We start from the raw sequence: 19,669 nt of genomic DNA on the forward strand, positions 1-19,669 counted from the left end.
GTGAACCTCAACACACAGAGAGAGACCAGAGTGAACCTCAACACACAGAGAGAGACCAGAGTGAACCTCAACACAGAGAGAGACCAGAGTGAACCTCAACACAGAGACCAGAGTGAACCTCAACACACAGAGAGAGACCAGAGTGAACCTCAACACACAGAGAGACCAGAGTGAACCTCAACACACAGACCAGAGTGAACCTCAACACACAGAGAGACCAGAGTGAACCTCAACACACAGAGAGACCAGAGTGAACCTCAACACAGAGACCAGAGTGAACCTCAACACAGAGACCAGAGTGAACCTCAACACACAGAGAGAGACCAGAGTGAACCTCAACACAGAGAGAGACCAGAGTGAACCTCAACACAGAGACCAGAGTGAACCTCAACACACAGAGAGACCAGAGTGAACCTCAACACACAGAGAGACCAGAGTGAACCTCAACACACAGACCAGAGTGAACCTCAACACACAGAGAGACCAGAGTGAACCTCAACACAGAGAGAGACCAGAGTGAACCTCAACACAGAGAGACCAGAGTGAACCTCAACACAGAGAGACTAGAGTGAACCTCAACACACAGAGACCAGAGTGAACCTCAACACACAGAGAGAGACCAGAGTGAACCTCAACACAGAGAGAGACCAGAGTGAACCTCAACACAGAGACCAGAGTGAACCTCAACACACAGAGAGACCAGAGTGAACCTCAACACACAGACCCTGGGTGTACTAGGTCGTCACGGCGACAGTAACCACTCACGCTGTGTGTACCAGGACGTCATGGCGACGAGCCGGCCCACGCGGGCGTCCCTCATGGCGCTGAGCACGGCCCCCAGGGAGCGGGTGTAGCCCGTCACCCCCCACCACGGGGAGGGGGGGAAGCCCAGGCAGGACACCACCGCGTCCTGCTCTTGGAAGGGGGTCCGCAGGCTGTCGGCGGAGAACACGTCCGCCTGCACCACCTGAGGGGGGGGACCCAGAGGTTAGGGGCGCTGACCCCTGCTGGAGGCCTTCCTGGAGGTCACGGCCTCAGCCTCAGCGATGAGGGACTGAGTCAGGTCACAGCAGACCACCGCTCAGCCCTCCTACTCACGCAATGACACTTATTCATCCTTTAATACCGATTTAATGACCAGCTATTCATCCATTAATACCGATTTAATGACCAGCTATTCATCCTTTAATACCGATTTAATGACCAGCTATTCATCCATTAATACCGATTTAATGACCAGCTATTCATCCATTAATACCGATTTAATGACCAGCTATTCATCCTTTAATACCGATTTAATGACCAGCTATTCATCCATTAATACCGATTTAATGACCAGCTATTCATCCATTAACACCGATTTAATGACCAGCTATTCATCCATTAATACCGATTTAATGACCAGCTATTCATCCATTAACACCGATTTAATGACCAGCTATTCATCCATTAATACCGATTTAATGACCAGCTATTCATCCATTAACACCGATTTAATGACCAGCTATTCATCCATTAATACCGATTTAATGACCAGTTATTCATCCATTAATACCGATTCAATGACCAGTTATTCAACCATTAATACCGATTTAATGACCAGCTATTCATCCATTAATACCGATTTAATGACCAGCTATTCATCCATTAACACCGATTTAATGACCAGCTATTCATCCATTAATACCGATTTAATGACCAGTTATTCATCCATTAATACCGATTTAATGACCAGTTATTCATCCATTCATACCGATTTAATGACCAGTTATTCATCCATTAATACCGATTTAATGACCAGCTATTCATCCATTAATACCGATTTAATGACCAGTTATTCATCCATTAATACGATTCAATGACCAGTTATTCATCCATTAATACCGATTTAATGACCAGTTATTCATCCATTAATACGATTCAATGACCAGTTATTCATCCATTAATACCGATTTAATGACCAGTTATTCATTCATTGAGGTTGAGGTTCTCCTTACCTTGAGGTTCTCTTGAGGTTCTCCTTACCTTGAGGTTCTCCTTACCTTGAGGTTCTCCTTACCTTGAGGTTCTCGTGAGGTTCTCCTTACCTTGAGGTTCTCGTGAGGTTCTCCTTACCTTGAGATTCTCTTGAGGTTCTCCTTACCTTGAGGTTCTCTTGAGGTTCTCCTTACCTTGAGGTTCTCCTTACCTTGAGGTTCTCTTGAGGTTCTCCTTACCTTGTGGTTCTCGTGAGGTTCTCCTTACCTTGAGGTTCTCCTTACCTTGAGGTTCTCCTTACCTTGAGGTTCTCTTGAGGTTCTCCTTACCTTGAGGTTCTCCTTACCTTGAGGTTCTCTTGAGGTTCTGCTTACCTTGTGGTTCTCGTGAGGTTCTCCTTACCTTGAGGTTCTCCTTACCTTGAGGTTCTCTTGAGGTTCTCCTTACCTTGAGGTTCTCTTGAGGTTCTCCTTACCTTGAGGTTCTTGTGAGGTTCTCCTTACCTTGAGGTTCTCCTTACCTTGAGGTTCTCTTGAGGTTCTCCTTACCTTGAGGTTCTTGTGAGGTTCTCCTTACCTTGAGGTTCTCCTTACCTTGAGGTTCTCATGAGGTTCTCCTTACCTTGAGGTTCTCCTTACCTTGAGGTTCTCTTGAGGTTCTCCTTACCTTGAGGTTCTCGTGGCTCTCCGTGATCTTCCCCGGGTCGCGGACCACGGCGGTGACGGTGTGTCCGCCCTGCAGGGCCTGCTGGACCAGGTACTGCCCGGTCTGCCCCGAGGCCCCCAGCACCGCGATCTTCATCTCAGAGTCTGGGGTCAGAGGTCAGCAGAGGGGCGGGGGGGTGAGGAGGAGGGGTCATCACCACACCTCCTCACCTGGGGTCTCATTTATAACCGTTGCGTACGCACAAAATGGGGCTGAAAGTGGCGTACGTGACTAGCCCCTCCAAGGTTGTGATCTATAAAAAACTAACTTGACGGGAGAATGTGCGCAGCCCTAAGCGAACTCTGACCCATGCGTACGCATGGTTTGGAGGAAAAGGAGAATTGGCGACACAGACGGTGTGGTGGTGAACTGAAGTCAGACCGAAGAATTGTAGAGTGAGAAGAACGATTATGTTTTATCATCGCCCTTCATAAATTTAATTTCAACCCGTATCATGCATTAAATCTATGTAATCAGAATAATTTAAGTAAACTGCGTTATTTCTCAGTTAAAACTCCAGAAACGTCTCCTTAGAATCGAAATCAAAATTCAAAATCAAAATTCTCTATAATCCCGTCACTCCATACTGTCCACTGACGGCGCGACTGCATGGAATAAAGCATCCGTCCAACATGTTTCAATAACGTAATATTTTTATGTGACACTGTAAACACCTAATTAAATGTCAATTAAATCCCAAGTGTGGAAAACCAAGACACATACTCCTAATCACAATCGACATATTATTGTCCGTTCCTCTTGATGCTTATCATGACAAATCAGGCATTAAAAGGGGGTTATGTTCAAAAACATTTTACGTGGGTGATTACAAACTGATTATCCATGGTGTTCTTGGTCAGTTTTATTACCGTAACCCTATAGCGGGTTGAGCCCCGTACGTAATGCTGCACCATGGCACTGCTGGCACTGTTGGAGGACCATGCAAATGGCAGGATTCGGAGGGAGAGGGTCTTCAGGGACCATAACGATTTATTGGTAGCCTACATAAAAATATGTACCTTATGTCAGACCACTTCTTTTTTAATCCTGGCACTGTGCGCTCCGTGCCACTGACAGAGTTCACTGCTGCAGCAACATGTTGCTACTCAATCTGCTTTTTGTTGTAGTGATCCCAATTCCGTGACCGCCGAACAAAACTACTTTTCGGGCCTCCACATAACCCACACGTGTCTCCACTTCAACCTCAACCAGTGAAATTTCGCTTTTTTGATTTTCTCAGTCCTTCTGCCATTGTTTCCGACAAGACATAATATTTGCATCTGAGTCTGTTTTATATGCAGATCGCATTCAGGATGTCGTTTGCATTGACCATTTATGGTTAAAAGGGGGCGTGTACAGGGCGGAACGTGAAGCTGATTCAGCTGCGCACACTTGTAGGCACTCTGTGATTTATAAAGCAAAGATTGCGTACGGTGTGCGTACGCAGGGTTTTATGAATCTGAATATTTTTTGGCGCACGCAAAACTTGGCTTTTTGGCGTACGTACACTTTTAGTAACGATCCCACGCACAGTTTTATAAATGAGACCCCAGGTCAGATTAACCAACCGTAACCCGCAATCACAGCGGGACACAGCGTGACATGGCATCATGGCAGTAATAAGTATAACAGTAGTATAGATAATACGCATTTTGTACCAACAACTCCAGGGAATAACCCAAGTGAGGCGGAGAGCTTACTTTCAACACAACACAAGAAAGGTCAAAAGGAAGAGCCCTTTTGACGTGCGGGGTTTCGCATGCGCATGCGCGTCCTATGCCGATTTCCACCCAAACGGCGCTGATATGAACGTTTCGTCCTCACATTGACAGCTGTCAGTCTTTTAGATACTTTTAGATACTATCTTAAAGACCAGGGAACACTAGACGTATTCTGGATATTCTGGACATATATCCAATAATAACCATTTTCGTCGATAACAGGACGATGAAACCACGACGTTGTTATCATTCATTATAATTCAGATGACCTATGATCACGATTGCTTTGGAGAGGTTGGCCGACCATATGATTTAAAGATGTTAGAGATATTACCGGAACAAACCTCTGGCAGCTGTTGGTTCACAGGACTCAGTCGCTTCTGGTTCAGCCGTCAGTGACGCGCTGTTTCTCCCGCCCACCAGGGGACGTCGCGAACCCGCACTATATCCTACTACAATATATGATCCATTATAGACCTAGAAAGAGCGTATATGTAAACACCGCCAATTGTAATTCCAAGAATAAAAATCGTAAGCAGGAATATAAAAACGATATATAAGTTATACGTTTATGTAACAAGCGTTCAATTCAGGAAGTGTCATTTTTAAATGTTCCACAACCAAGTCCACAAAGTCCACAACCAAGATAACGAACACTGACACACCCCGCAGATGGGCCTCCTGTTCACACACACACACACACACACACACACACACACACACACACACACACACACACACACACATTACGCACACACGCACACGGACACACACATATTTAGCAGAGTGGATTATTCTAGTGTTGAATGAATCTTTCTCAAATAGATAGATAGATGGGTGATAGATAGATGATAGATGATAGATTGATGATAGATACTACTAGAGTATTCCAGTATTGTTGCAGCCTGTGATGAAGGGCTGCCCTCATTGGCTGAGCAGCAGCGGCCTCATCGTCATCATCCTATATTTAAATCTAAATGTCTGCTCTCTGCTTCCAGTCATTAGCCCGCTAATCCACTTGATTATACCTTCGTACTTAAGCCCAAAAGACCACAACCTGCTTCTTCAGCTGAGAGCAGGCTGGACGCACACAGACACACACAGCCGCACACCAGACGCAGGACAGACCCGGGACAGAGCCAGGACAGAGCCAGGACAGACCCAGGACAGACCCGGGACAGACCCAGGACAGACCCAGGACAGACCCGGGACAGACCCGGGACAGACCCAGGACAGACCCAGGACAGACCCAGGACAGAGCCAGGACAGACCCGGGACAGACCCAGGACAGACCCGGAACAGACCCGGGACATAGCCGGGACAGACCCAGGACAGACCCAGGACGAAGCCAGGACAGACCCGGGACAGACCCAGGACAGAGCCAGGACAGACCCGGGACAGACCCGGGACAGACCCGGGACAGACCCAGGACAGACCCGGAACAGACCCAGGACAGACCCGGGACAGAGCCAGGACAGACCCAGGACAGACCCAGGACAGAGCCAGGACAGACCCGGGACAGACCCAGGACAGACCCGGAACAGACCCGGGACATAGCCGGGACAGACCCAGGACAGACCCAGGACGGAGCCAGGACAGACCCGGGACAGACCCAGGACAGAGCCAGGACAGACCCGGGACAGACCCGGGACAGACCCGGGACAGACCCAGGACAGACCCGGAACAGACCCAGGACAGACCCGGGACAGAGCCAGGACAGACCCAGGACAGACCCGGGACAGAGCCGGGACCAAGCCAGGGACACGGGCTGCAGGTGGCTGGTTGGAGGCGGTCTGAGGCGGTTGGAGGCGGTTGGAGGTGGTCTGAGGCGGTTGGAGGCGGTTGGAGGTGGTCTGAGGCGGTTGGAGGCGGTCTGAGGCGGTTGGAGGTGGTCTGAGGCGGTTGGAGGCGGTCTGAGGCGGTTGGAGGCGGCTGGAGGCGGTTGGAGGCGGTGCAGCAGTAGCGCTCGGTTCAGAGGTGCGCTGTGCGGTGGTGATGCCCTGTGGAGGATGCCGCTGAAGCGGTCGGACCCCCTGAGACTGACGACAGGCCGGAGCTCTGGACCCCGTGGACCGGGAGAGCACGGTGGACAGGTGAGTAGGAGGAGGGGGAACACACACACACACACACACACACACACACACACACACACACACACACACTAACACACGCACACTAACACGCACACACACACACACACACACACACACACACACACACACACACACACACACTAACACACGCACACTAACACGCACACACACACCCACACACACACACACACACACACACACACACTAACACACACACACTAACACGCACACACACACACACACACACTCTAACACGCATGCACGCACTCGCACACACAAACACACAAACGCTAAAATGCACGCACGCACACACATACAGACACACAAACACACACGCACACACGCTCACACGCTCTTACACGCTCAGTTACAGACACTCAGAATCAGACGTGAAGATACAGACGTACAGAATCAGACGCTGAGATACAGACGTGAAGGCTACAGCAGGACTCTTTCCTGGAATTGAGGACATGGAGGACGTTAATGAGATTATGAGGACGACCTCACACCTGCTGCTCTCCTGCCTTGACCCCTGTGTGTGTGTGTGTGTGTGTGTGTGTGTGTGTGTGTGTGTGTGTGTGTGTGTGTGTGTGTGTGTGTGTGTGTGTGTGTGTGTGTGTGTGTGTGTGTGTGTGTGTGTGTGTTTCTTTCGACAGGTCTAGTCATGGGATGTGGAGTCTCAAAATCCAACCTGTTCCAAAAGTCGGACTCTAAAGGTAAGGATTAGGACGACCCCGGTGGGGAGCCCCCCTCCCGGTGGGGAGCCCCCCTCCCAGTGGGAAGCCCCTCCCTGGGTGATTCAGGACCACCAGCATGTGGACCTTAGCTCTAGGCTAAAGGCTTTGAGGAGAGAAGGCATTGACGACTCAAGCTAAAACTATCGTGTCTCTCTCTCTCTGACACGTGCTCGAAAAAGGCTCCGTTGTCTCAGGTAAATGCTAGCCCAGACTTAGCTCCCTTAGAGGAGCAGCTCTCTTCACAGTATCTGTCCGATGTTGATCACTCATCCTCTGTTATCTTCCCCTCCTGGATGTTTTCTTTGGCGGCCTGCAGCGGTCACATGTAAGTCCCTTCCTGCCTCTTCCCTCCCCTCGCCTGGTCTGATGTTGAATGTCGTGTTGGTTTCCTCCCTTAAATGCGTACAATGAAGTTTGACCCAACCACAGAGCTATATCCAGACGTCATTGGTTCAAAACCCTCGCAGAAAGGTTTAGAATGACCCTCATGAAGGGCGTGCATCCTGTTCACTGCTTAGCTCCAGGCTAACGGTAGCACCAGGTTATAGTTAGCACCAGGTTATAGTTAGCACCAGGTTAGCCCACCTGATAAGGAACGTGGCTGACCGCCGCGTGGAGCAGGGATCAGCTGATCAGCCGAGGCGTGTGACCCCCCCTCCGCTGTCTCCTCAGCCATCAAGGCGGCGGTGCTGATCCAGCACTGGTACCGGCAGTACGTGGCCCGCATGGAGCTGAAGAGGCGCTACACCTGGCACATCTTCCAGTCCCTGGAGTACTCTGGAGAGCAGGCCCAGATCAAGGTCGGGAAACGGAGGAAAAACAACGCATAAACACCATAAAGTACTCTAAGAAGTAACAACGGATCTTTATTTTTTCCAATGCAGCTATATAACTTCCTTGGTTACCTCATGGACAACTTCACACCGTCGAGTAACGAACGTAAGAGAAACTTTGGTCGTTGTACAAGTGATGAGACATCCTGGGTTCTGCTCGCTCTGAACCGTTCCCTGCTCCTCCTGGACCCAGGGAACCTGATCTCGCACTTCTTCCGGGAGAACGAGGTATGCCGGGACAGCGAGTGGGAGCGGTTCTTCGACTACAAGAACATCGACGTCCCAGAGATCTACTCGGGGCCTCACCTCACCTTCCCACTCACCCTGGAGCAGGGCAGCGGCCTGGTCGACGCCTTCCGGAACAAGAGGGTAGGTGCACCTCAAGGCTCCGTTACAGAACCCCTGAGGGTTCCGTTGGTCTGGGACCGGGTTCGTCTGGGTCCATCGGAGTTTGTCTGGGTTCGTCTTGGCCTCCTCATGCACCAGTCTCTGATCAACTGGACGGATATGATTAGCAGATGTGAGGCTGCTAGAAACGTTATCATTTTGGGAATTGCAACATAGGAACAAGAACAGGAATCACACCTCTGAATTCTTTCATTTTGTAAAGAAATGAATGTGTCCACATCACTATACGTGGGCTCCCTAGTGGTGGTGGGGACAGCAGCAGTAAGAAGGTTAACTGAGCCCAGCTTCCTCCCAGCAGCAGCTGCACTCCCGCTACGTCCTCCAGCTCCTGCTGGACACCTGGAGGCTGCTGCGCAAGTTCCCCAACATCAGCCGTGTGTCCACCTGCCAGAGCAAAGAGATCACCATCTGTGGTGAGCCGACCCCGTGATATATCACCGTCTGTGGTAGGCCGACCCCCTGATAAATCACCGTCTGTGTTGAGCCGACCCCGTGATGAGGTGACATTTCTCCGTCATGTTGCTCTGTCTAAAGAATGTACTTCTCCTTTTCCTCCAGGCGATTTGCACGGGCAGCTGGAAGATCTGCTGTTGATATTCTACAAGGTACAAATGACAAAAGTTAATGAATCCTTCAGTACCTGCTCAGGGATACATGGGGAGGTACACCAGGCATGGGAGAAGTGGAGAACATCAGACAGAAGCTCTGATCTGTTCCATCAGTCCTCCACCAGTGATGTCTGAATCTGATCACATGCACCGACTTGTTTCCCCGGGTCTCGGTCGGGTGGGGCCCTCTCTGTGTGTGTGTGTGTGTGGGGGGGGGGGGGGGGGGTTCCTCTCGTGTGGTGGGGGGGTTACGGTCCTCTAACACCCTGGGTGGTCTACAGAACGGCATGCCCTCCCACGAGCGGCCCTACGTCTTCAACGGGGACTTCGTGGACCGGGGAGACAACTCCATCGAGGTCCTCCTCATCCTCTTCTCCTTCCTGCTGCTGTACCCCAACGACGTGCACCTCAACCGGGGAAACCACGAGGACCACATCGTCAACCTGAGGTCTGACGCCCACAGCACCACATCCTGAGACATAAGCACAGAGACAAACACACTTGGGGTCATAGGTTTGGAGTAGTTGACGTTCATAATGAAACGCTATGTGATGAGCATTGTAGCAGTAAACATGTTGTGTGGTTTTCTGCTCCAGGTATGGTTTCACTAAGGAGGTCTTGACCAAATACAAGGTAGGCTTCTGTCTGGACTAGTGACCTTCAGTGATGTCGTTTCATATCCTGCTCCCCGTCCTTCATGACCCTTATTACAAACCACTACAACTATCAGCGCTAACACTAAAGCAGTACTTTATTAACCAATCCCACACAGCAATAACACTAAAGGAGTACTTTATTTACAACTATTAGCGCTAACACTAGAGGAGTACTTTATTAACCCCTTCCGCACAGCAATATTACTAGAGGAGTACTTTATGAAGTCCTCAGTAATCCAGTTACACAAACACAGACCAGAAATTATATCACAGCATATCATCATACTACCAATAGTTAAGACACAAGACATAAGACAGAGAAGGATATAGAGGTTGGAAAGTAGTGGTTTAGCCGACTCAGTGCCAGTGAACAGGAGGTAAACGCAGGGCGTTTCCAGCTGCAGGAAGGGTTGTACCATTTTGGAAACACACTTTTGTCTGTGATATTGATTAGGGGAAGTTGAGATACATCTGACCTTTTGTGCATTCAGAGAGTCAGAAAAATAATGGCCCACTTCCTCTGGGGCCAAGTCCCACAGGAAGTCTCTGCAGCGTTGATCCTACTAGAGACTCATCGCCCCCCCCCTCCTACCTTCTGCTTTCATGTTCCACAATCAGCAACCGATGTTCAGGTCTTGTGCTTCACTCTTTAACTGATCCTTTTTTTCCATACAAGGACAAATGAGGTCAAAGACTCCCAGAGAGGGACGCAAACCATCCGTACATATTTAGAGATAGAATCTGTAGATCTATAGAGCTAGAAACATCCAAAAGGAACACACAAGTCCTATCTATCTGTATATCTGTAGAACCATCCAGAAGAACACAAGTCCTCTCTATCAGTAGATCTATAGAGCTAGAACCATCCAGAGGAACAGAGGTCCTCTCTATCAGTAGATCTATAGAGCTAGAACCTTCCAGAGGAACGGAGATCCTCTCTATCAGTAGATCTATAGAGCTAGAGCCAGAGGAACAGAGGTCCTCTCTATCAGTAGATCTATAGAGCTAGAGCCAGAGGAACAGAGGTCCTCTCTATCAGTAGATCTATAGAGCTAGAGCCAGAGGAACAGAGGTCCTCTCTATCAGTAGATCTATAGAGCTAGAACCTTCCAGAGGTACAGAGGTCCTCTCTATCAGTAGATCTATAGAGCTAGAACCTTCCAGAGGAACAGAGGTCCTCTCTATCAGTAGATCTATAGAGCTAGAGCCAGAGGAACAGAGGTCCTCTCTATCAGTAGATCTATAGAGCTAGAGCCAGAGGAACAGAGGTCCTCTCTATCAGTAGATCTATAGAGCTAGAACCTTCCAGAGGAACAGAGGTCCTCTCTATCAGTAGATCTATAGAGCTAGAACCTTCCAGAGGAACAGAGGTCCTCTCTATCAGTAGATCTATAGAGCTAGAGCCAGAGGAACAGAGGTCCTCTCTATCAGTAGATCTATAGAGCTAGAACCTTCCAGAGGAACAGAGGTCCTCTCTATCAGTAGATCTATAGAGCTAGAATGTGGATGTATTGAGGCGTCTGTTGTCTTGTTCTGTTGTTCTGTTCAGTTTGTGGCTATACGACCTGCTGTACTGAAAGATAATATAAAATACATATATATATATACATATATATATATATACATATATATATACATACATATCTTGACCTCCTGCTGCCGCTCTCTCCAGATGCACGGCAAGCGCATCTTGAAGCTGCTGCAGAAGATCTTCAGCTGGTTGCCCCTGGCGACGGTGATCGACCAGAAGGTGCTGGTTCTGCACGGCGGAATCTCGGACACCACGGATCTCAGCGTGCTCGCCCGCGTGGACCGCCACAAGGTGACCAATCACAGCCCTCCCCCCAGAGACAGGTCCAGGTGACCAATCACAGCCCTCCCCCCAGAGACAGGTCCAGGTGACCAATCACAGCACCTCCCTCCAGAGACAGGTCCAGGTGACCAATCACAGCCCTCCCTCCAGAGACAGGTCGTGGTGACCAATCACAGCCCTCCCTCCAGAGACAGGTCCAGGTGACCAATCACAGCCCTCCCTCCAGAGACAGGTTGTGGTGACCAATCACAGCCCTCCCCCCAGAGACAGGTCCAGGTGACCAATCACAGCCCTGCCCCCAGAGACAGGTCCAGGTGACCAATCACAGCCTTCCCCCCAGAGACAGGTCCAGGTGACCAATCACAGCCCTGCCCCCAGAGACAGGTCCAGGTGACCAATCACAGCCCTGCCCCCAGAGACAGGTCCAGGTGACCAATCACAGCCCTCCCCCAGAGACAGGTCCAGGTGTTTCAGGGCCGTTTGAGAGCTAATGGAGCCCATCCTAGCACTGTCCTGGGATTTAGTTCAGTCATATTCAGCAGTCTTTGAGGTACATTAGAGATTATTTCATTTTCGAAGTGTGTCAAAAAACATTTTTGGTTCAATATAAACACACTGTAGTACATCAACGTTTACAAACGGAATCTAGAAGAGATGTAAAGTGATGAATAAACTTAAATCGAATCTATAAATACATGTGTGACTCTGTCTCTGTCATCCCTCTCTCCTCCCTGCTCCTCCCCCCTCCCCCTCCTCCCCCTCTCTCCTCTCTCTTCTCTCCTCCCTCCTCCTCCTCTCCTCCCCCTCTCTCTCCTCTCTCCTCTCCTCTCTCCTCCCTCCTCCCCCTCTCTCCTCTCTCCTCCCTCCTCCCCCTCTCTCCTCCCCCCTCCTCCCCCTCTCTCCTGCTCCTCCCCCCTACTCCTCCTCCTCTCCTCTCCCCCCCCGCCCCTCCCTCCTCCTCCCCCTCCTCCTCTCTCCTCCCCCCTCCTCTCCTCTCCCCCCCGCTCATCCCTCCTCCCCCCTCCTCCTCCTCTCTCCTCCCCCCCCGCCCCTCCCCTCCTCCTCTCCTCCCCCCCTCCTCTCCTCCCCCCTACTCCTCCTCTCTCCTCCCCCCTCCTCTCCTCTCCCCCCCTCTCCTCCCTCCTCCTCCCCCCTCCTCCAGTACGTGTCGGCCCTGCGCCCCCCTAAGAAGCGTCACCCCAGCACGGCCAACGTGTCGGTGGACTACGAGGAGGAGGTGTGGAGCAGTGGGCGTCGCCGCTCCTCCGTGGCGCTGCCCCGCCCCCTGACCCGCGGGACCTTCCAGAACACCTCGCTGCCCGACTTCTCCGACCGCGTCCGGCCGCCGGTGGGGGGGGCGGCGGAGCGGCGGGGGCGCCTGGCCCTCCAGGGCGCGCTCCTCGGGGGGTCCCAGCAGGCGCTGGGCGCGGCGGCCGGGACCGGCCCGTCGCAGGACTCCGGGGAGAGCAGCGACCACTCGGAGGACGAGTGGAAGCAGGTCAGAGGGACGGGGGGCCGGGGCTGCTGCTATACCTGCTGCTGGGGGGTTGGTTACATCTACAGGCTAGCTACGTTTAGCGCCAAGCTACAGTCCCAGTACAGCGCTGACAGCTGCCCTGCATGCTGAGCACGCTGTGTTGGGGTTCCCCGCCCCACGCTCCCCTGGCCAAAGAGCGCTGGCCCTGACGCCGCCGTGAGCTGTCCTCTAGAGCTCCTGTACGCGCGTCACTCTCCACATGACTCTCCGGTGAGGACGGGGTCAACCGTGTGCCGCGTTAGGCGGGCAGCGAGGCGCTTATAGCCGCGCTCCCACAGAGGGTAATCCACCACCTCAGCGCCGCTAATCCCCGCTGCTCCATTTAGATCTGGTGTCCAGACTGCCTGTCAACAACATACTGAGACCAGGTGGTGGGTCTGAGGAGACACAGTGAGAAACACTCTCTCTCTCTCTCTCTCTCTCTCTCTCTCTCTCTCTCTCTCTCTCTCTCTCTCTCTCTCTCTCTCTCTCTCTCTCTCTCTCTCTCTCTCTCTCTCTCTATCATTTATTTCTTAATAATGAATGGTAGAGGGTTAATAGGCCTACATTGATTTGTTTTGATCAGTATATGCCAATGTTGTTGTCAATAAAAAAACATTGGCACAAGGCAAGCCGATGCACTTCTCCATGTTGACAAGAGCATTAAAATTAGAAAAATTAATGGGACAAAGAATTCAAGGGATATTTAGCATAGAAAAAAAAAAAAGATTAATTGCGATTAATCGTGAGTTAACTATGACATTAATGCGATTAATCGTGATTAAATATTTTAATCGCTTGACAGCCCTAATATATATATATATAAATATATATATATATAAAGGGCTGGGCAAGTTAACGCGTTAATTAGGCGTTAACGCAATCTTATTTGAATGCGATTAATTAAAATTGACGCATTAACGAACGTTCTCTTTTTATTTTTTTTACTTTGATTTTTAAAGGATTCGCCCTCAGAATGTCAAGATTCATATCAGAAATAATTTTGGTTGGCTTTTAGTTCCCCTTACTTTACATTAAATTAGACTTGCAGCAAGTGACTGCCTGATTACAAGCCCCCACACTGAGCGAGTCAATAAAACCCCCTCAAGATCACTTGGTCTAGTTTTTGCTTGTTAAGTGCATTTGGTATGAATGATAATGTGGCATTCCAGTTGATAATCTCATTTAACTTCAATTGGAGTGGATTTAAAATGTAATTTTAAAAGTGCGATTAATCGCGAGTTGACTCACGATACTATGCGATCATTAATCGTGATTAAAAGTTAAAATCTCTGCCCAGCTCAAAAAAAATAAAAAATATATGTATATATATTTAGACCTTCCTTCGGAGGGCTGCTTCCCTATTGGTTGTAAGCGTCCCACGCCACCCTGCTCCGTCCAATCAGATCCTGGACCTGCTGTGGAGCGACCCCATGACCCAGGACGGCTGCGTGCCCAACGAGGTGCGGGGGGGGGGCTGCTACTGGGGGCCGGACGTCACCGACGACTTCCTGTCCCGACACAATATGACCCTCATCATCCGATCGCACGAGTGCAAACAGGAAGGCTACGAGTTCTGTCACAACCGCAAGGTGAGGAGGGGGGGGGGGGGGGAGACCGGAGGGCTCACAGGAAGTTTCCCTTTTCTTTGAGTCTTATTTGAGGGGGTGTGAGTTGACTCTGGGAAGCTGGATTGTGAACCGGCTGCGACCGGGTCTCATGTTTGTTTGTGGAGGTCAGCTCCTGCTCCTGCTCGTGTTTAATGAGTTCCTCTGAAGAACGGCGATCCACCAGCCCTGAAGAACAGGAAGTGTGTTGAGCCAGGGTTCAGCGCGTGATCTGTCTGACAGGAAGCGCTCCAACATCAACAGCAGAGCACCAAAGGACTGCGGCAGTATCCAGGAATTCTTCCACTTATTATCTCTGACAGCCTTTTGTTCACAAGCTATTTTCACTCCTCTCCCAACACGCTCTTTTCCTCTGGACGGATGAATGCCGTCGGGCGTCCAGTTACAGGCCTCTGATTGGCCCGTGCCTCAGGAGGCGTCTGATTGGCCCGTGTCTCCGGAGGCCTCTGATTGGCCGTGTCTCAGGAGGCCTCTGATTGGCCCGTGCCTCTGGAGGCCTCCTCTGATTGGCCCGTGTCTCAGGAGGCCTCTGATTGGCCCGTGTCTCAGGAGGCCTCTGATTGGCCCGTGTCTCAGGAGGCCTCCTCTGATTGGCCCGTGTCTCAGGAGGCCTCTGATTGGCCCGTGTCTCAGGAGGCCTCTGATTGGCCCGTGTCTCAGGAGGCCTCCTCTGATTGGCCTGTGTCTCAGGAGGCCTCCTCTGATTGGCCCGTGTCTCGTGTCCCGCTGTGTAGGTGCTGACTCTGTTCTCCGCCTCAAACTACTACGACGTGGCCAGCAACCGGGGGGCTTACGTGAAGCTGGGCCCCGACCTGGTGCCCTACCTCATCCAGTACCAGGCCAGCAGCAAGACCCGCGAGCTCACCGTCAGACAGAGGTGGGCCTCACGCACTCAGGGCCCGATGGGCGGGCTACAGGTAGGGGCCCCTGCTCTACAGGTAGCGCCCTGCTCTTCAGGTAGGGGCCCCTGCTCTACAGGTAGGGCCCTGCTCTACAGGTAGGAGCCCTTGCTCTACAGGTAGGGGCCCCTGCTCTACAGGTAGGGGCCCCTGCTCTACAGGTAGGGCCCTGCTCTACAGGTAGGGGCCCTTGCTCTACAGGTAGGGGCCCCTGATCTACAGGTAGGGGCCCCTGCTCTACAGGTAGGGGCTCCTGCTCTACAGGTAGGGGCCCTGGCTCTACAGGTAGGGGCCCTTGCTCTACAGGTAGGGGCCCCTGCTCTACAGGTAGGGGCCCCTGCTCTACAGGTAGGGCCCTGCTCTACGGGTAGGGGCCCCTGCTCTACGGGTAGGGGCCCTGGCTCTACGGGTAGGGGCCCTGGGTCTACGGGTAGGGGCCCTGGCTCTACGGGTAGGGGCCCTGGCTCTACAGTTAGGGCCCTGCTCTACAGGTAGGGGCCCTGGCTCTACGGGTAGGGGCCCTGGCTCTACAGTTAGGGCCCTGCTCTACAGGTAGGGGCCCTGCTCTACAGGTAGGGGCCCTGGCTCTACGGGTAGGGGCCCTGGCTCTATGGGTAGGGGCCCTGGCTCTACGGGTAGGGGCCCTGGCTCTATGGGTAGGGGCCCAGGTAGTCAGCTGTTAGGGCCTGCCAGCAGGAGAGCGCCTCTCCAGGGGAACCGCTGATCCAGAGCCCGTGTGTTTCCAGAGTGGGCCAGACGGAGCACTCTGCCCTCCGCGTGCTCCGGAAGCAGCTGTTCTCCCACAAGTCGGACCTCATCAGCGCCTTCCAGGACCTGGACAAGGAGAACACCGGTGAGTCCATCAGCCTCCCCGCACCCACCCACACACACCCCTCTGCAGGCCTGGTGTCTCTGAGGGACGGCTGCTGCCTGTGTGTGTAACGTCTGGCCCCGGGGCAGGCCTGGTGTCTCTGAAGGACTGGGCGGAGGCGGTGGAGGGCGTCATGCACCTGGGGCTGCCCTGGAGGATGCTGCGCTCCCAGCTCATCTCCCGCCGGGCCAGCGACGGCGCCGTCGACTACCGGCAGTGGTTCACTGAGCTGGCCATCCAGGAACCCAACATGGAGGTGAGGCTGCTCCACCCCATTACCTTCAGGAAGACGCTTTCCTCCAGAGCCACTTCCAATAAGTCCCTTTGTCAAAGAACAGTTGACTGTCGGTACAGTAAGGATGTTCATAGAGCCAAGTGCCAAGCACTAACCATCACTGGGTTAACCCATTCCCCGAGTACAACAGAGCCAGCTAGGGTAGGATGCTGCACAGTGATAAGTACTGTCTTTAAGTGCCAGGACTCACAGTGTCCGTCCGTCAGTGGAGCCAGTGGGAGCGTTAACGGTGTGTCCCCGCAGCACATCGAGAAGGGTCTGCTGGAGATGCTCTACCGCCACCGCTCCACCCTGGAGACCATCTTCAGGATCGTGGACACGGACAACTCAGGTGGGCCAGACACACCTGTCTGTCTGCTGTCTGTCTGCCCGCTGCCTGTCTGTCTGTCTGTCTGCCTGTCTGTCTGTCTGCCCGCTGTCTGTCTGTCTGTCTGTCTGTCTGTCTGTCTGTCTGCCTGTCTGTCTGCCTGTCTGTCTGTCTGTCTGTCTGTCTGTCTGTCTGTCTGTCTGTCTGCCCGTTGCCTGTCTGTCTGCCTGTCTGTCTGCTGGTGTTTCCCTCCAGAGGGAGTTTGGCCCTCAGTAGCTGTCGCCCTGTTGGCTGTGCCTGAGCGTTCTGTTTGTTGTAATCGAGGTCATTAGTGATTAAACCGGCGCTGGTGATCTGTCCTCACCCTCACTCTGGACCGTCTCACCCTCCGGAGAGTGAGACGGTGGACCACACCGGAGCCTTCTGGGTTCAGACAGCAGGGCCCTACCTGTGTGTGTGTATGTGTGGGGGGGTGGGTACCTGTGTGGGGGGGGGGGGGGGTAGGGATAGGTCCCTACCTATCCCTACAGGGGGCCCAGTGGGTCCACCGGTGGGAGGAGGGGGGGGGCTCACCCTGAGCCAGCCCTCAGCAGATGGCTCCCGCCCCCCCCCTCTGATGTAGCAGAGCTTAACCTGCGCACACACACACACACACACACACACACACACACACACACACACACACACACACACACACACACACACACACACACACACACACACACACACACACACACACACACACACACACCGTCACTGCGGAAATCTCTGCCGATGACCCGCTCCACCAGCCCAACCTGTTTTTTGTTCGATTTCACTTGTACCGCACGTGTCCGATCAATACACTGAAACACCTCCTCCTCCTCCTCCTCCTCCTCCTCCAACTCCTCCTCCACCTCCTCCTCCTCCTCCTCCTCCTCCTCCACCTCCTCTCCTCCTCCTCCTCCTCCAACTCCTCCTCCACCTCCTCTCCTCCTCCTCCTCCTCCTCCTCCACCTCCTCCTCCTCCTCCTCCTCCTCCTCGACCTACTCCTCCTCCACATCCACCTCTTTCACCACCTACTCCTCCTCCTCCCCCTCCACCTCCTCCTCCTCCTCCACCTCCTCCACCTCCTCCTCCTCCGCCTCCACCTCTTCCTCCTCCTCCTCCTCCACCCTCCAGGCGTCATCAACATGGAGGACTTCCGTCAGACGTGGAAGCTGCTCAGCATCTACCTGAAGATGGAGTTCACGGAGGAGGCCATCTCGGACCTGGCGGTGGCCATCGACACCAACGGCGACGGCTGCATCGACATCCAGGAGTTCATGGAGGCCTTCCGGCTCAGCGACAAGAAGAGCCGTCTGGAGCGCGGCCGCAGCATGTTCATGGGGACCGCCCACGACCTGCAGCGCCCCGAGACCGTGGACCCCGACCTCTGACCCCCAAGAGGAGGGACCCCAGGGGAGAGGACCAGGGGACCCCGACCTGTGACCCCCAGGGGACCCCAGGGGAGAGGAGAGAGGAGAAAGGAAGGGACCCAAGGAGAGAGGAGGGGACCCCAGGAGAGAGGAGGGGACCCCAGGAGAGAGGAGGGGACCCCAGGAGAGAGGAGAGAGGAGAGAGGAGGGACCCCAGGAGAGAGGAGGGGACCCCAGGAGGGAGGAGGGGACCCCAGGGGAGAGGAGGGGACCCCAGGGGAGAGGAGGAGACCCCAGGAGAGAGGAGAGAGGAGAGAGGAAGGGACCCAAGGAGAGAGGAGGGGACCCAAGGAGAGAGGAGGGGACCCCAGGAGAGAGGAGGGGACCCCAGGAGAGAGGAGAGAGGAGGGACCCCAGGAGAGAGGAGGGGACCCCAGGAGGGAGGAGGGGACCCCAGGGGAGAGGAGGGGACCCCAGGGGAGAGGAGGAGACCCCAGGAGAGAGGAGAGAGGAGAGAGGAAGGGACCCCAGGAGAGAGGAGGGGACCCCAGGAGAGAGGAGGGGACCCCAGGAGAGAGGAGGGGACCCCAGGAGAGAGGAGAGAGGAGAGAGGAGGGACCCCAGGAGAGAGGAGGGGACCCCAGGAGGGAGGAGGGGACCCCAGGGGAGAGGAGGAGACCCCAGGAGAGAGGAGAGAGGAGAGAGGAAGGGACCCCAGGAGAGAGGAGGGGACCCCAGGAGAGAGGAGGGGACCCCAGGAGAGAGGAGGGGACCCCAGGAGAGAGGAGAGAGGAGAGAGGAAGGGACCCCAGGAGAGAGGAGGGGACCCCAGGAGGGAGGAGGGGACCCCAGGAGAGAGGAGGGGACCCCAGGAGAGAGGAGGGACCCCAGGAGAGAGGAGGGACCCAGGAGAGAGGAGGGACCCCAGGAGAGAGGAGGGACCCCGATGTATGATGCGGGAGAGAAGGGGGGGATAGGGAGAGCGCTGGGGCAGTGAGGGGGGAGAGAGGAAGGCGGTGCGGGTGGTGTTGGTGGTGTTGGTGGGGGCGGAGGTCATGTTCAGACCTTTGTAGTTCTCACCATGTCAGATGAGGACGAAGGCTGGTGTGTGTGTGTGTGTGTGTGTGTGTGTGTGTGTGTGTGTGTGTCTGTGTGTGTGTGTGTGTGTGTGTGTGTGTGTGTGTGTGTGTGTGTGTGTGTGTGT

The 19,669-nt window shown here is 53.4% G+C and overlaps 2 protein-coding genes across 5 annotated transcripts in view; one reads left to right on the forward strand and one right to left on the reverse strand.

Moving 5' to 3' along the window:
- LOC115554417 (flavin reductase (NADPH)) overlaps positions 1 to 5,023 on the reverse strand; it is a 10,667-nt gene extending 5,644 nt beyond the window's left edge. Inside the window, exons 1-3 of one of the 2 annotated variants that reach the window (XM_030371152.1) lie at positions 4,748 to 5,023; positions 2,644 to 2,786; positions 766 to 967 (exon numbers count right to left, since the gene is read on the reverse strand). In XM_030371152.1, coding sequence (XP_030227012.1) covers positions 766 to 967; positions 2,644 to 2,778 — 337 coding nt within the window. In that variant the 5' untranslated portion in view covers positions 2,779 to 2,786; positions 4,748 to 5,023. Of the gene's footprint in view, positions 1 to 765; positions 968 to 2,643; positions 2,787 to 4,737 lie in introns of both variants that reach the window. The other variant, XM_030371151.1, reaches the window with a different exon arrangement.
- Positions 5,024 to 6,052: 1,029 nt separating this feature from the next.
- On the forward strand, positions 6,053 to 18,653 carry ppef2a (protein phosphatase with EF-hand domain 2a). Of its 3 annotated transcripts, XM_030369969.1 has the most exons (19): positions 6,053 to 6,496; positions 7,153 to 7,212; positions 7,413 to 7,427; positions 7,550 to 7,558; positions 7,906 to 8,033; positions 8,118 to 8,172; positions 8,260 to 8,435; positions 8,773 to 8,887; positions 9,033 to 9,079; positions 9,364 to 9,530; positions 9,679 to 9,715; positions 11,411 to 11,560; positions 12,714 to 13,049; positions 14,474 to 14,659; positions 15,430 to 15,572; positions 16,341 to 16,447; positions 16,555 to 16,721; positions 17,004 to 17,091; positions 18,230 to 18,653. In XM_030369969.1, the coding sequence occupies exons 2-19, from the start codon at positions 7,161 to 7,163 to the stop codon at positions 18,484 to 18,486; spliced, it is 2,235 nt and encodes a 744-aa protein (XP_030225829.1). In that variant the 5' UTR covers positions 6,053 to 6,496; positions 7,153 to 7,160; the 3' UTR covers positions 18,487 to 18,653. The 3 variants fall into 3 exon arrangements, with proteins under 3 accessions (XP_030225829.1, XP_030225831.1, XP_030225832.1); XM_030369971.1 differs by lacking the exon at positions 7,413 to 7,427; XM_030369972.1 differs by lacking the exons at positions 7,413 to 7,427; positions 7,550 to 7,558.
- The last annotated feature ends 1,016 nt before the right edge of the window (positions 18,654 to 19,669 follow it).

Source organism: Gadus morhua, chromosome 11 (genome assembly GCF_902167405.1).
Source record: "Gadus morhua chromosome 11, gadMor3.0, whole genome shotgun sequence".
NCBI lineage: Eukaryota > Metazoa > Chordata > Actinopteri > Gadiformes > Gadidae > Gadus > Gadus morhua.